The following is a 16,701-nucleotide window of genomic DNA, read 5'->3' on the forward strand; positions in this document are numbered from 1 at the left end:
GCAGTTGAAATGCAGGTGGGAGACTCCGAAAATAGTTCCCACAGCATCGTTTCAAAGGATGTGGAAGGAGCTAGCAAACATGCCGGTGCCTATACGATGGAGGTAATCTCTCAGGATGTCGGTTCCGATGCGGAGGTTTGCAGACACCACGTAATCTAGGCCAAAATGAGGTCCAGTAATCAAGTTGAATAGGAGAAAAGAGGGCCATATATCTTCTACGGCTTATGAAAAAATTAATCCCGACTTTTCTCCATATGCTTTGATTGAAAAAGGAATTCACAAGATGCGTCACTGCTGATGCTAGTACCGTTAGCGTGAAGGAGCAATGATGGGAACGAAGAAATAAATAATAATAAATAAATCATATGATACAAAATGGGTGAATTTAGATCTCTGATTCAGAGGATTACAGTAGCATCGTGGTTTAAGAGAATAATATTCGATTACTCCAATATTTTTCAATATTATTTGCGGAAAATCTAAACAAATCTTGTTACTCTTTTCAAAACTGTTAATGAGCGTTTCGATATCGAGCTCGACGTCTTCATGGATGTGGGGATGTCCCTGTGGTAGGTTAGGGCGTCAGCTTTAGGGAAGAGAGAGTCATGAGCCCCGTGTGCCTCCACCTTCCATTTAGTTCAATATTGGGGTTTGACACCAGGGAGTCGTGACACTTTATAGAGTCCCACATTTAATTGGTAACTTTGATCGACATCGGTCTTAATCTAACTCAATTTCCATCTGTTTGCCTCATAATCTTGAAACATTCTATGAATTCGAGACGGGTAAAACATCTACCGCGCTACTGATTACGGTGTTAACATATTTTTTACATCCTTCCTTCATTTCAGCTTATTGCAAAAGCCAGTTGCGGGCGAAGAGGGAGTAGGAACCACTACTTCCAAAATGCGCGCAACATGCACATGTATTTGGTGGCATTTGTCTCACGAAAAGATTTGCCCGAGATTTACAAGATTTAGATCGTATGTTATGGTCTCACTACACGGGGATTGAATTGGTGAGGGATTGGTAAATATAAACAAAGAAAGGATCGCAATTTGGCGATGCGTACAAGCATTTAAAGGAAATGGAGAAAAAATATGCATTTATTTATTCATCATATCCGAGGACGACCGGCTGTTTCGGTGTTGGTGATTGCAGAGAAAGGAAAGTTTTTCACTGAGCCGGGGGTTTGAGTGGGGAAGCATTTTGGGCACAGCGGTTGGGAGTGTCAAAAGAGTCAGTCTCACAACGAAAATAAAGAAACAACAGCAATATATATATATATATATATATATATATATATATATATATATATATATATATATATACATAGATATATATATATCCAGAGCGTCACCAATCAGACACGATTAATCAGCATTCTCGTCATAACAAATTATTCTCCCAAATCAATAACAATTCATTAAATATCTTCCACGCGAATCGCAGCCGTAAATACATACAAACACGAGATTCTTAGCCATACTGTTAGTTTAAAACAATACTATATCAATAAATAGTTATATACGATAAACGTACTTTTATAAATATACAAAAAAACAAAAAACAATACACAGACACACACTTAGTTAATATAATAATATAATAGACAAAGCACGCCCATGTATCTATATACAATGTGTTAGTGACGTCACGGAAGACGTGTCTTTTCAAAACGAATAACGCCATGCGCGCCACTGTCGTGCGCGGCGGTGGCGTGATGAAACACTTAGACGAACAATTGCAACTCGCACTCCCTCCACCCTCAGACTCACCATTTTATAATCGTCTATTTTGCTGATTGATCGTAGGAATACGTTGACGTTAACAAGCGTGGGTGCGCCCTCTGTGCGTGGTATATGAGGTGATATGGAAGCATTGTTGGTTGATTGGTTGGTGGTATTGGGCAGGCGAATGGGCGAATCGAGGGAAGAATATAGCAACACAAGCATTATTTTAAAAGGTTTTTTTCTCTTCCTCTTCTTTAATTAAGATATATAATTTAAGACTGGTTTAGAGGACGGGAGCATGCAGTGGAAGTATTTTTAACGGCTATCGCGATGATAGACATCATGACGTCGTAACAGCGCGTGAATATAGGTTGACTATGAAGGGGCATCTATAATATGTTTGGATAATAAAAAATTACAGCATATTGGCCAATCTAAAGAAAACTACGGAGAAAAGGGTTTTCTAAAAGTCTAATGAGGCAATCAAATAAGTGATGATATATGTCAACTGAATGTCAGCAGTGAAGGTTTTGGAAGATATTTCTGCTGGAATGGAAGACTTGTCACGTGCTATTACAACGCCAGAAATTTCATTTCATTTTAAATACAGGCCGATTTGATTAGCCAATATATCGAAATAACAATCTGAAGTAGTAAAATCTGTCTTGAAATCTGGTAATTCATTTAATACTTTTATATTATCAAGGTTTATTATATTAAATAAATGTTAAATTAATAACATAATCTATCAGAATTATTTATAAATCAATTTTAAGCCTTATTCCGGAAACACATTTGTACGATACACACATCCGACAAGCGGGTAATTCTTCTTGAATATTTACATCAAGGAAGAATTAATTTTGGTTTAGTGAAGTAATTTGTAAACCTCGATGCAAGAGCAATTCAGCTCCTAGGACAGAGTATGTCTCTACATACATGAATGTAGCAATGTTTTTTTTAGAATAACGCGGACGTAATATTAACTGGCTCAAACGATGGATTTTTGTATCATGGCAGCATTATTTAGTGGCATAGATTTAGGGCGCATGTGCAAACACAATTATACACGTCCAATCATTTATCCATGGCCTGATAAAATGAAGTTGAGCCAATGAGGCCATTCGGTGGGGGAGTGAAAAGAATCCGGGTTATTGTGCTTTTATAAAATAAACAAATTAATGTTGTGTCAAACATTATCAATGTGGGAACGAGACAAAAAAAATAACAAGTAGTGGACGCGCTTGGGATAATCGTCCACGGTTGCCGACAAAGAGACGAAGCCCTGGGAAAAACAAAACTTTTGCGGGAATAGTGCTCTAAAACGGTGAGCAACCCCAGAGCAACGTCGAGAAGGGTGAACGCGTGACCGTTAAAAAAGTTCTGTTCGTGTTCCATTTTGAATGCGTGTGAATGTGTGCGTGTGTGTGTGAATAGCCTCCGTCTAATATCTACATTATAAAAAGAAGATAAAAAAAACAATTTCTACTCTAAAACAATAGGAAATAAAACCCAAAAAGCGTTTATCGAAAAAACGTGATTGGCACATGGTGAAGAGATAATGGCGAAGAAGAGATAAAAAGGGTTGGTCGAGAGGGAAAGTTTTTTTTGAGTAAGAGAGAGAGAGAAAAAGAGAGATAGATAGATAGAGAGAGAGAGAGAGAGATTCCGAGTGAATGAGTGAGTCAGCGAGTGTGTGTGTGTGTGAGAGAGAGAGAGAGGAATTATGGGAGGTTGAAAGGATGTGGGAAAGCGAAGGGATAGCAAAGAGGAGTTGAAATTGACGAAGAGAGAAGAGGCGAGTGGAGATAAATGGGCGAGGGGAATTATTCGAGTTATTCCGAGGAATGAAATGTGACAACGGTCCTTTTACTTTTAGAGGGCATTAAGGCAGTAAACATCTTGATGCGTACTGGGAGGTTGCCTTAAATGAGAAGGCGAGAGATTTTTAAAACATTTAGGGAGAGGAAAGGGGAGGGAGTGGGAGGAATGATAAGTTGAAATGGCAGGAAACACTTAAGTAAGACTGGAAGAAATGGAGTTGAAGTGACAGAAGAGATGCTGAAAGACGGAGTGTGAACAGGGTTGCCACCTGAAATCTGACCCTGAATCGGGGAACACTTAAGGTCTTTAAATAGAAAAAAAACGAAAACGGCAGGGATGCGATATATTATTACGGCGGTGTCATTTAGCTGAGGATTCAGACTTATATCCGAGTCACTACCATATGCACCGGTTTTCTTGATGGAATTTGACATAATTCCTTCAGGAATATTTTAATTCTTGCCAGGAAGCTAGGAGAATCATTTAAAGTAATATATTTGACTCTGTAACACCTACGAGGTCGAATCTCTAAAAATGTTAGATGCTGGAGGACAATAATGCCCAAACAAATTGTACACACATCTGATAAATAATACGCACTGTTTAAATTGGAAACGAATTTTCTTTTTCTAGGAATGTCCCGTAATGAAATTTACTCACATATCACCGAAAACATTACAGAGTCATGAATAATTTGGAGCAGAAAACCTTTAGACAAAGATTAAAGGCAAAAAGATGACCTAATCTGTTATTGTCACCATTACACACGCTAAAATTGCCCCATGATCTCCGACAATGCTCTCGGTGTTCTATATGATTCTCAGCTATGTAAGTGAAACACTCCCTTCGTGACAGATAAAACAATTCATTTAATTCTACGAAACCTAATCCATATACATCAACAGAAATGACTCAAGCATCGGCAGTCGACTCCATAATCTCTTGCGTACTGTTGAGGCCTTAGCGTGTATACAATTCAACCCCTTGAGAAACAGGGTCAGATCCGGAGAGGTGGCAACAACCTTGATCGTGGAGATGGCTAACGATATCCCTTCGAGACAAGTATGATTCTTGCCTCATCAATAAATATGTTGAAAGACCATTGGGTCTCACTAACATATTTCGGTTTCCCGGAGAGGTAATGTCTGTATTTGAGTCCTCTGGGTAAATGTGTCTGCGGGTGAGGTTATCCAGAGCAGAAAATATCCAAACTTCGCCAATGTGACTGCAATACAGTCATATGGAAAAAGTAAGATGCCATCCGTGTCAGCCATGTAAAAATTAATGATATTGAAAAACAATCCTTCTCCGCATACTGAAGATTAAAAGAACTTTCATAATAAATATATATATATTTATATCTATGTATGGGAATATAAACCTGAAATGCATATATTATAAACCCATAAAATACATGACAACTGAGCACGATGCAATTGATTACACACTTTTCTTGCACATGCTTTAGATAATGGAAAGACGAAAGAATATAAAAAAATGAGCAGAGAGCACTATTGTTCGTTTTAAAAACTTACTAAAATAACTATGATGAAACCCACTTTAGCACCTAATTATGCATTTTGACTATGATGCAGCAGCACTATTTGGGGAACGTAATGTTCACAGTCCATTCAAAAGGTTATTAAAAATGTTTACAAAGAAAAGTTTAAACTTGGTTTAGAGAAATGTTTTATGATAAAGAAGTTTTTTTAGTTGCCAAGGCATTAAAAAGTGTTTAACTACGCCAATGACGCTCACCGCCTTTATATTCGTGCGGTCGTACTTCGTTCAAAGCAAAAAAAAAAAATCCCGTGGCAGAGTATGTAATGGCACTGTATATTGGCACACTCATATATAGAGCAGTCGGTTCCATTTAAGAGGTTATATGGTCCATTTGAACAAAATATATGGCTTTTAACAGGCTTTTAGCACTATCAGTTTCAACTTAGTTGGAGAAGTCTTGTCTAGCCAGTATAATAACTCGAGTAGGCATCACGCCCTTGACTTTCAGCATGCAGCATTCCAAATCAACTGCGCGTTCTATCTACAAGCTTCTGGTTAACATTCCAAGCTCCTCCAGAGTCAAAGTATAAAATGTTCAACTCGAATGGCTTCATACGCAAAAGCTAGCTTTTAATATGTCCATTGAACAACGGAGTGGTACCGCAAAGGAGTTATTTCTTATACGGTTAGCGAGGCAACAATTGAACCGAACTGTTCTCCAAATGCTACGCGGGATTGGTTTTCTTTTGCAGAGAAAACGTTACTTTTTAAGCCGCCAAATAGCATCAGGACTGCCAAGCTCGCTACAGAAACAGCACGTTGAAAGATCCATTTTCGGCGGAACCATGGCGCGGAAAACTCACGTGACCAATGTCACGCGGCACAAACACTTTCGCGGGCAACATCCCCGTGAAAGATTACGCGACCAAACAATAAATAAGCCCTGGGGGAGCGCTCCGCGGTTTCCCTACCGATTTCAAACGATACAGTCCGATCGAAGTCGATGGTACCGTTGCCAAATCGTTCCCGCCGCGCAAGGAACCGCGGTCTCCAACGCGGCCTCCGCCGGGGAGACACGGCAACGCCGCCGCCTTTCGCCTCGAAGCGTATCGCTCGTGACGTTTTCTCCTTTCATTTTTTTGTGCTTCTTTTCTTTCGCGCGCACGACCCCGAGACCCCCCAGGACGTGTCAGATGCGTGCTCGGAGTCTATCCGACGACGACGAACGAAAAGGGATCTTTTGTTTAATTTCTTTTTTTTTAATGTCTTTGCTCATATCTTTCCTTCTTTTTTTCTGCTACTGCGCGAGAAAGAAAGCGGACCACAGGCCGACTCTACATGGAACGGACCCTCCGGGCGGGTGTGCCGAGTGAGAAATCAGTGATGGGGAAGGCGGAGGTTCTGTGCAATTTTATTTCATTTTATTCTTAATTTTTTTGCCAGAAGGAGGCGGTGGGTGTTTTTGGTGGAAGATCCGAGGCAAGCAAAGAGAGATTGAGAGTAAGAGAGAGAGAGAGAAAGAGGAATTGAAAGAAAGAGATAGATAGAGAGAGAGAGAGAGAGAGAGAAAATAATGAAAAAAAGTGAGCAGATTGCAGAAAAGTGTTCGTTCTACGGTTGCAATTGCGAAGAAGGGCGAAACTGAGTTGTAGGTAGAGTATATATAACAGGTCAATTGAGGAGGTGGATGGGGCGGGCAAAGAGTTGAGTCACACGGTGTGTGGTTACACTGGAGAGAGGAATAAAATATATATATACATATCAACGCAAATAATATGGAGCGGATGACAAGAAGTACAAGAAGAGAAGACAGAAGAAAGGCGGCGGTGGGTGATAGGGGCGGATAGAAACAGAGATATCCGCAGTATTGGCATTCAAGTCCTCGCAGCCGCCGCTCATAAACGGACCGAAGAATTTGACGTCAGTTATCATGTAAAAATTATTTTAGACGATCGACGTGAAACATTTTAATCATAATGATAAAATATTAATTATTATTTAATTAAATTTATTTTACAAATGAGTGTTTTAAGCAGTGCGTTTATCGTGTATTTAAAAGGTGAGTTTATTATTATTTTTTTTAAATCCGATTTAAGAATAAAGATGTGTGCGGTAGTTTCTCGCAATTTCTATTCTGCTGTCACATGAACCATAAAAAAATAGACAATATCGTGACTATAAAAAATAGACCTGTGATATCGTGAGAATTAAATCAAAAACCATAAATTCTCTAGTCAGTTGTTTTTTTCACATTTCGAAACAAATAATAATTTACATAATACTTTTGCTACGGCTACTACGCGCAATAATCATAACATCACTTATTTGCTTACTTATTTTCTTAAGAAAGGTACTAATTTCCATTTGCAAACTGTTTACAAATTGCCTGTGGCATGTTTTTTTACTAAAATAAAATCGGCTTCTTTACGGGAAAATAGTCTTTTAAGATAATATGCCAATCATATCAATTTTTATTTTGAAAGTAATAATGATCCTACCGCTCCAAAACAAATGTTGATTAAAGGATTATCTTTCAGATTCAAACTAGAAATTAACTCCACAGAAGCACGAACTGGAAACATCATTTCAGCGAAAAAATATTTCTACTTTTGCCGAACGTTCATGTGAACAAACACGGAGGAATTTATTCTATTTCTGAGTGTTTATTCCCTATTTCTCGTCCCCTTAGGACTTTTTGAAATACGTATTTTGAAAAAAATTAGGGTAAGGAGAAATGTACCACAGAAAGTTCAACTCTCTGGATGGTCTGCACAGTTCTTGTTCAAGATTTAATTATGCTCTAGATCTAACCACAATTCCAAATTCACAATTTTAAGCGGATATTTTCATTTTAAAAAACTGAAATACTAGACATTTGAGAAAGCTTTGTGAATTTGCTTGACTGATTAAAAAATATTTTTTAAAAACTTTAATGTAATTTAAGTAAACATTTTAATGTCAATTAAATTGCCACTATAACTTCATAAAATCAACTGGTTCTTTGAAAAGAAATTTAACAATGTACAATGGTTGTTGGTTGGTTTTTTTTAGTTTTAAATTTATTTTACAGACTTGGAGTGTTCCAAGGGCAATTTCTTATAGATGTATGATGTATTTGTTATGAGGAGATGGTAAAAAAATTGACTTTGAGAATTTGCATTGAGGTATTCATAAAAAAAAATGACATTCAAAATTGGAAACATATACCACAGACTGGCCTTGTTCTAGAGGTGGAGAAATTGCAAGAGTCAATTTTAGTTAAATTTAAATGTGGAACTACTAGTGAAGAGTTTTGGCAGTCTCTTTCATGCGTAAGAAAAGATACCCCAACTCTCTCCTTCATAGAAAGAGTAGATAGTATAATGAAAATTTCTCCACAATTGCGATAAATCTGAAACATGTTTACCACTGACCGCTATAGCAATTACAATTGGAAGTGAGGGCTATGTGATACCATATAAAATCGTTGATTTATTTTGAACCCCTAATTATGCTCTATGGATATTGTGTGCGCCCATTGGAATGCTATTCTAATGTCTGTGCTCATGGTGAGTCGGAGGACGACTGACATAACTGATTTTTTTTCATATTGTCTTTACCGATTTGATGTTTTTTAAAAATCTTATCTCAAAGTCTGCTGCTCTTCCATCATAATCCTTTAATCATTCCACTGGGTACTCGTTCCAAAAACGATCAAAACCGAGGTTTGATTTCACAGAATTTCATTCTGCTGGATTACGGGAAATTATCTTTGAATTTACATGAACCGCGAACCGTTTTCCTTCGGTATTCCCTAATGTGTGAAGGCATGTGTCTATTATTCGCTTTTTGTAACCATAAAAAAAAGATGAAGAAGACAGGCATTAAGGGTTCAGACGCACAAAGACACAGAAACACAGAGAGGCAATAGAGAGAGATATAGAGACAAATGAACAGACAGACAGACAGACAGAGTCAGACAGACAGAAGCAAAAGAGTGGTAGTGGGGATCTCAATAAGGTAGGCTTCAGGATGAAGTGAAATGGAGAGAGAGAGAGGCGGGTTTTTCTTTTGGGGCATGTGTTTATGTATGGGAGCTTGAAGTCTTCGGAAGCATTTCCCTAAATAACCCGCCACGCATTGACCTATCATCAGCTATTTTCAACATTAAAAATTCCAATATTTGTCAATTAAGCCCAACATGCCTTCTAAAGCTGTGGGAACACTTTCGAAATTGTAACGCATCGTTCTGAACTTATGAAGTTCAGCTTAAAAACCTTTTGCTTTGATCATCTTACAGCTGAGAACAGTTTCTGTCCACGCTTCACTCCGCCCTGAATACGTATCCACCTTTTTCTTTCCTGTCCAAGCGAAGCTAAACCGCAGTGATCTACCAGAAGGCTAATTTGATAGGTAAGGGTTGAAGCTCACCTAATATTAGCCCTAAACAGCATGTGAAAATCAAAAGCCCTATACGGCATCTGGGTTACAATGGAACCAATTCATTTCCCTTTTCCGCCGCTGGTTTTCCCGTAAAGCTGAGGGTGCCCAGAGGCATCATTGGATCTTAGTCAGCACTCTATTCACTAAATACCCTTGAACTGTAATGCAACCATTGGTTTATTGAGGAAGGCCTTTTATATTTATGTTTATGTGGGAATCACTTATCTCTCGTTTCCCTTCTTACCACTGATAATGTATCTTTCTATTTTTATCTTCTTTAATGTATCCCACTGGTTTCCTTTCTCTCTCTCTCTACACCATATGCAACCCTTCTTCATCCGCTTCACCTACCAAAATATTATTTTCTCAATCTTCCTCCATACCGACGCAACAAAGACCTAAAAAATACACCTTTCCTCTTTCTTCAAACACCACGTTTCTTAAACATGGAAAGCTAGACTCAACATCAGCCTTTACTTTTATTTTCCTTGCGTACTTATTCTGACCTCCGGACAAAAATTCCCTCCTCACATTTGGTTATATTAATAACCCAATTATTTCTTCAAATTCTTATAGATTTGCTTATTTGTTTCACGAAATACATCCAACTTACACGAATTATACTTCCAGCTGCTCCAGTTGATGCCAATAGCTATCCTTTAGATGAATGGGTTACTTCAGCATAAAAATTTCAAATTGACTTTATCTGCCCTCAGCCTGTTTCATTACTACAGGCCCTCTGCCTTTTCCCTGTCGCTGTAAACACATATCGAACACGCACATATGATCAAATACGGACCACCATATCTATTACTAACTATTCATTCTGTTTATCCTCCCAGAACACTTAATTTTGCAATTTCATTCAATCCCAGGATTCGAATTAAATGTACAATCTTTCAGCCTTCTCATATATTCCTCACTGCTTTCATTAGCTGGTTCCCCTTGTTAACCAGAGAAATCTGGAAGGATATTTTTCGATTCCCAATTAAACAGTATATCTTGGGCACAGATTTTGATGTTCTTGGAGAGTTCAAACGGGCATTTAACCTTATAACATTTTACAAACGTTTGAAGAACATTAACTTCCCCTGCGGCAACATGAATAAGGTAAATGTTACAAAATGTAAAGATTATCTGTGAAACGATGCCTTGTGGGGGTTGATTAAATATTTGTCAAAGGGGTGATTATCATGCCCGCCTATTAAGAGTACTCTTCACCTTTTCATTGATTTAAAATATAAGTTTGTTTCTGATGCCTTTGTAAAATTTTCCTAGCGGTGTAGCTGATACTTAGTTTGCCTTCATCTTTTGATTACTCAACTACGACATCTTAACAGGGGTACTATATGTGTGTGTGTGTGAATGCTAATACATTTTTAAAAGAATTTGGCTATGGATTATACCTTCTGTAGAAAATTTGCTAAATTAGGAACCCCAAGTTAATTATTTGGTTATTACCATATCAATTGTCACCCTTAAGAAACATTTCAGGGGTGCTAAAGGAACCCAGAATTTTAACTCGTTATATTATTATTCAGTAGCCCACTGGATTAGGGTAGGAGTAGCCTACCAGGTTACTATCATTAGTAATCGTCTACCGGATTATAATTGACCATGGTACTACACAATACAGTAGTACTCCCAAGCTAACTCCTAACTAACACGACACAAAATATCCTTAAAATCCATATTACGTACAATAACTCGTTCTGTAGCTCTACATACTTTCTACCTCCGATATTTTCCACCAAAAATACTTATTTTTTTCTTCCCTCTACCTCGCTTCCTCAGCATTCTCCCCTTTACTACGACTTTCAGCATTCCTTTGCCTCTTAATAACTTCTGCGTCTATTTGTCCTATCTTATTACAACTTCTCTCAATAGCTGCCTCTTTTCCACTACAATGTCTAGGACTTCATCGTTTGTTTTCCTTCCTGTCCTTTTTATGTTTTCCATTTTAATGCACATTCACAGATCAAAAGCTCCCAAGTCACGTTTATTCATAGGATACACTTATTCTCTTGCCTCAAAGGCCCAGTTTCTGAACTTTATAAAGCAACACTCCTTATCGAAAGTTTTCCCTAACCTATTGTATAAAAAAAACTGTTGTCTCCGGCGTAAATTTATGGAATTTACATAACATATTGAAATGAAATTAAATTATTTACTTTGTAATTCCACACACTTTGTGTGGAAATGCTAGAGAAAACCAGTGGGGTATTTTGATTTCTTTATTGCCATAATTTGGGAAGTTAACTGGTAAAGTCACATTTGTGTTACACCTGTGATTCCGTGTTTTATCGTTTTCGCATTTCTATTGATCACTACATCAAGTAAAACAAGCTACTGAATTTGCAGCTCAACGCAAAAGGTGACGCAAAAATTTACGCCTGTAAAGATGAGCGAACGGTTCAATGATGCGGTGCTTGTGCGTGGTTCCCTTTGTGAATTACTTTATCCCGAGATAAGGCCCTGCACCAGCCCAAGAGATACGACATGATGATGATCACAGCCTCTTAAAACATGGACACACTCGCCAATCACATTTCTACAACCACTAACGACCTCTGAAAAATCTTCAGCTCGACCCTCTTTGGGCTTCCTCTGGAACACTACATCGTTTCCTCAAACCCTTCACTTCATTTCTTCTTTATTTAATTTATTCATTTTTTTAAGCGCCGCATTCGACGGACGGGAGACGATCCTCGACGGCGGGAGAGTGAGAGCAGCGCCTCGTGACGGCGTCGACGAGAACTATTACTCCCAGATGGGCGTGGCGGGTCGGAATGGAGTGCTTGCTTGTGTGTGGAAGAATAAAAGAGTTAGGAGATAGAGAGATGGGAGAACGATCTCTTAGTCAGGAAGGGAAGGGTTTTTGGAGGGGGGGGCAAGAACATTTGAGGAAGAGAGAGAGATGGAAAGATAGATTAAGCCGCGAGATAGAGCGATAGAGCGATAAAGAGATAGATGTACAGAGAAAGAGGGATTGTTGATGACAGCGGCAGGTTGTGTGTTTCAACTGGGTTGGGTTTCGATACGGTAAGGATTTAGGATTTGGCAGGAGATGAGGGGTAAGGGAAAGGGATTTTCAGACCTTCCCACTAGCCTCTCTCTTTTAAATCTAAATCGTGGATGGGTGTCAAGCTGGTGGCTATTGAAGCAGTGATTGACTAGTCAAGTGTCACTGCTACAGAAAAGAAAAGATGTCGACAGAGCATCTTTTTAACAATTTTTCTTTTTAAAAAAACTGAACTTTTGATTATATTTTTTATTGCTCTTATACATCAACTAAAAGGGGTGTAAAAAACACTTATCACTTGAAGAGAAAAGAAAAGACAAATATATAAATATATATAGATATATATATAATATATATATATAATTCCAGCACGCGACCCTCCGTATATGTTCATGGGGAGGGTTTTGGAAACTTACCATCGTGACGTCATCAATTTTTGAGATACTTCTGACAAATATGTTGACGTGCACGATTGCGGGGCCATCTGGTGTGTAGAAAAAGAATTACACGGTTAATGAGGAAACCCGAAGGTTCGTGTTTCGATTTTTGAAGAAGAGGGTTGGAAAGAGAAGAATGACTATAGCAGGATTAAAAGAGGTTAGACGAGAGAGAAAATGGAGACAGAAGAGAGGTGAGAGGCGTGACAGATGTTGAGGGAGAGAGAGAGATAGAGAAAGAGAGAGAGAATTAAGAGAGAATCGTAGGAAAGGAACGAATATAAGGATGATTTTTTTTCAGATCGAATTTTGATTTGGAAAGAAAAGAACTTAGCCAATGCAGACCTATTCAGAGCACTGACTAACAACCACAGTATTATAAAATGAAATTATCTTTTCTTTTAAACATATGATTCAAGTACTGCAATGTGCCGGCGTGCGTATCGCACGAGTGAATTTTCATGATATTATTTTGCTAATCACAAAGAAAATTAAACTTTTAGTCTCATTATTAAGTACTGCTGACAAAACACTATCTATATGAATACTAACTGTATTGATGACTGATAGTTTATTGACAACTTGAGTGATTTGTTTTAGAAGCGGAAAGAACACTTATTTCTGAATATTTATGAAAATGTAGTGGTTCTTTCTTTAACACCTTAACTGCCATTATACATATTACTAGCCACATATTAGCTATTTAGTACAATACTATATATTTAAAATATATATCAAATGCCATTTACCATTCTTTTTGCTTATGCATCAAGTGTGTCTAGAAATAGGATACTGTAAACATCACATAAAATCTCAGCAGAGTTTTATATGATGTACACAGTATTACACACAAAACGTGTGAATATAGTCTTAGTACAAGCTATTAAGCTAAATTTTAGGCCAAATTCCACTCACTAGAACACTAACGTTGGAGCTTATAACATATGATACCTAAAAACCAAACATACATAATACCAAACAATAAAGTAATCAGTTTTTGGATACCTCGACAAATAGGTAATTTTTATTCATGTTGTTCTTATGGCCAATTAAAAGTCATGGAGTTTCAATGAACCAGTTAAAAAAAGAGATAAAATCGCTTTTACCTCACAACTACCATAACAGTACACTGTGATTGACTACTCGCCATGAAAATTAAAATAGTACAATTAATACATACAGGATACTTTTTTTGAATAAGAAGAACACCCAATTCAAATGATGACACCGTGCGATTAGTGACAAAAATTATTTGATCATGTGTGAATTACATTGCATAGCTGAGCTATTGAAGGGGGCCTGAAAGATCAAAATGCCCATGCCTGTGATAACGAAACTTTTTTTTAAGGATCTCTAAAGAAAAATATATACACATGACACAATTTTGAACGACTGAGAAGATATAAGTGAATAAACTCAAAGGAAAATGCACTCTGGTTACACAAAAGTAAATTAATTTTAGGCCCCGTAGTAATAAAAAAACAGCAAAATTTTTTTTTTAACTTTTAAAAATGAATTTTTGATAGATCAGAACTGTGGTAACCTTTCAATAACGATAACAAAAATGTGAAAGTGAGTTTGCACAAAGTATTCTCAGATAAGAATATCCCAAAAAATGAACACCAAATGTAAAAACTGCAGGTAAATGTGCAAAATTGCCATTTGCGACCAATAAATAAATTCCTAATCACAAATGATCCTGTTGAACATGAAAAATATCTTTGAAACATGGGTGAATTTAGTGTTGATTTACCATAAAAAATTATGGGATGAATCTGTAATGAAAAATATTTTCAAATTTTCATGTCTACTGTTAATTTTTATACTGATTTGCAATGCTGAATTACACTGCGCATGAGGCTTTGAAAAACGAGCTATGCATTGCCGTTAGCAATATGCATGCAAAGCTGAAAATTTGGAACTCACTGATGGAAAGAAAACATTTTATAACTGTGAAGTATATAGTATCTCAGCTCCACACACATCACCATTTCAAAATATCTTTATCTAGCGTTCAGTCCCAGCAACATAAACCATTGATGGAAAGTAATACCACTGAGACTATTCTACCAGTCGTTCTAAAAAAAATGCCACTTCAAATAAAATTTTAGACAAGCTACGTCAACATTGATCTTATTAATTATATCTATCAAAGGCGAACACATAAGCATTACATATTAGCAATATTTGACTGCCACCACGGAGGAAAATCGGGGTATGGCGCCATTTGCGAAGGAATGTATTCCTTTCATTGTTTCGAGACTTTAAAAATAAAAACAAAACATTCTGCGCATAATTACCTGATAACATTTTATTCACTGTTGCATTCAAGCTTCAAAATTTACATTTTTTCTATAGGAGATAGATTTCATTTTTAAATTTATTGGCAAAAAATGCATGGGAGTGTTACAATTAAGATTGTAACAAAAAAGACTGATTTCTTAAGTATTAAAACTAATTTAACGGAATCGCTCATCAGCACACCTACTTTCATAATTTAAAAGGTAACTGAAATTTAAATATTAGCTCCTTTGTCACGGTCGTCGAGCACAACGACACTTCAAAACATGAAGTTTTAAAATTGCATTAAGTGTTTCACATTTCCGACCGATTATAATAATTATTTAGAGCTAAATAGATATTAATTAAAAATCTTATTTTGACTTTACGGTGAAAATGTCTGTTGACACCTAAAACAGCATTTCCAAAAATATTAATTTCAAACTGAAATAAAGGTATCATTCGATTACTTAAACTCATCATGAAATTTTCTGTGACAGATCATAATTCTCACTCAATGAATGAACTCGATCGGTAACGTTTTGAAGTTATTAATTTTTCATTATTTACACATTTTATTATATCGTTTGTTCATTTACTTACCTTTTTCATAAGCAATATAATATGATAAAAACAATTTCAATTTTCATTCTCTATAGAAAACTTGAAACTTGTTTTGTAAAAAAAGATTCTTAATCGAACTGGCAAATCATGCGTCAGTTTTATGCACTGTCATACTCATCACTACGTTATGTTCTAGGCATAACAAAAATATTTTTGCGATAAAAATTTGCATGTACTAAAAAGAGATGAAATACTAGGGCTGGCGGATAAATTGTGGGAAGAATATATATTGATGGGCTGTGGGGGGAATAAGGGGGGGGCAAGCTATCTACAATGGCGTCATTTGCGTGCATGAAGAATGCATAAAAATGCCGGTTGCAAATAGAAACAAAGGCACTGTAGGAGAATAGAGATATGGTGGCGTAGGCATACCGCGAGTGGTGAATAGCATACACTGTCTGACCTCATCACTATGAAACATGTCTGTCATGTATACATTTATAGAGATAGATCATCGTCAGTAGTGCTGAATTAGTATTATATATATATTTTTTGATAGATTCAATCTAAGACTGGTGATGGCGCAAAAAGGAGCTCAAAAGAAAAATAATAATTTGGAAAAGAAATATGCAATATATGATGCACTGCACTAATCAACGCACACAAGCGGTCTCTTTTTTTATTGTTCTCACTTAAAATTTAAATGATGATAGATTATATATTTCAACCAGTGGTGACATCAGGAATTTTTTTTAGGAAGAATTTTCGGTGGGATGAGGTGGGGTTTAATGTACAATTTGGTTCCATAGGGAAGGAAGATATGCGCACCGGGGATTAACAAAAAAGTCCACAAATTAATGTTTAATTACTAGATGCGCATCAAACGTCTAGTCAACTTGGCGAGTTTACAATGAGG

At 36.9% G+C, this 16,701-nt stretch overlaps 1 protein-coding gene across 2 annotated transcripts in view; it reads right to left on the bottom strand.

Annotated features, from left to right (window-relative positions):
* The window catches only part of GluClalpha (glycine receptor alpha 1), a 119,918-nt gene that overhangs the window by 62,101 nt on the left and 41,116 nt on the right, over positions 1 to 16,701 (bottom strand). Inside the window, exon 3 of one of the 2 annotated variants that reach the window (XM_071595140.1) lies at positions 12,921 to 12,988. The exons of the other annotated variant lie outside the window; for it this stretch is intronic. Coding sequence (XP_071451241.1) covers positions 12,921 to 12,988 — 68 coding nt within the window. The remainder of the gene's footprint in view (positions 1 to 12,920; positions 12,989 to 16,701) is intronic. 2 annotated transcript variants of the gene reach the window in all.

The sequence above is a fragment of the Hetaerina americana genome, unplaced genomic scaffold (assembly GCF_022747635.1).
Source record: "Hetaerina americana unplaced genomic scaffold, ioHetAmer1.1.p SCAF_7, whole genome shotgun sequence".
Classification (NCBI taxonomy): Eukaryota; Metazoa; Arthropoda; class Insecta; order Odonata; family Calopterygidae; genus Hetaerina; species Hetaerina americana.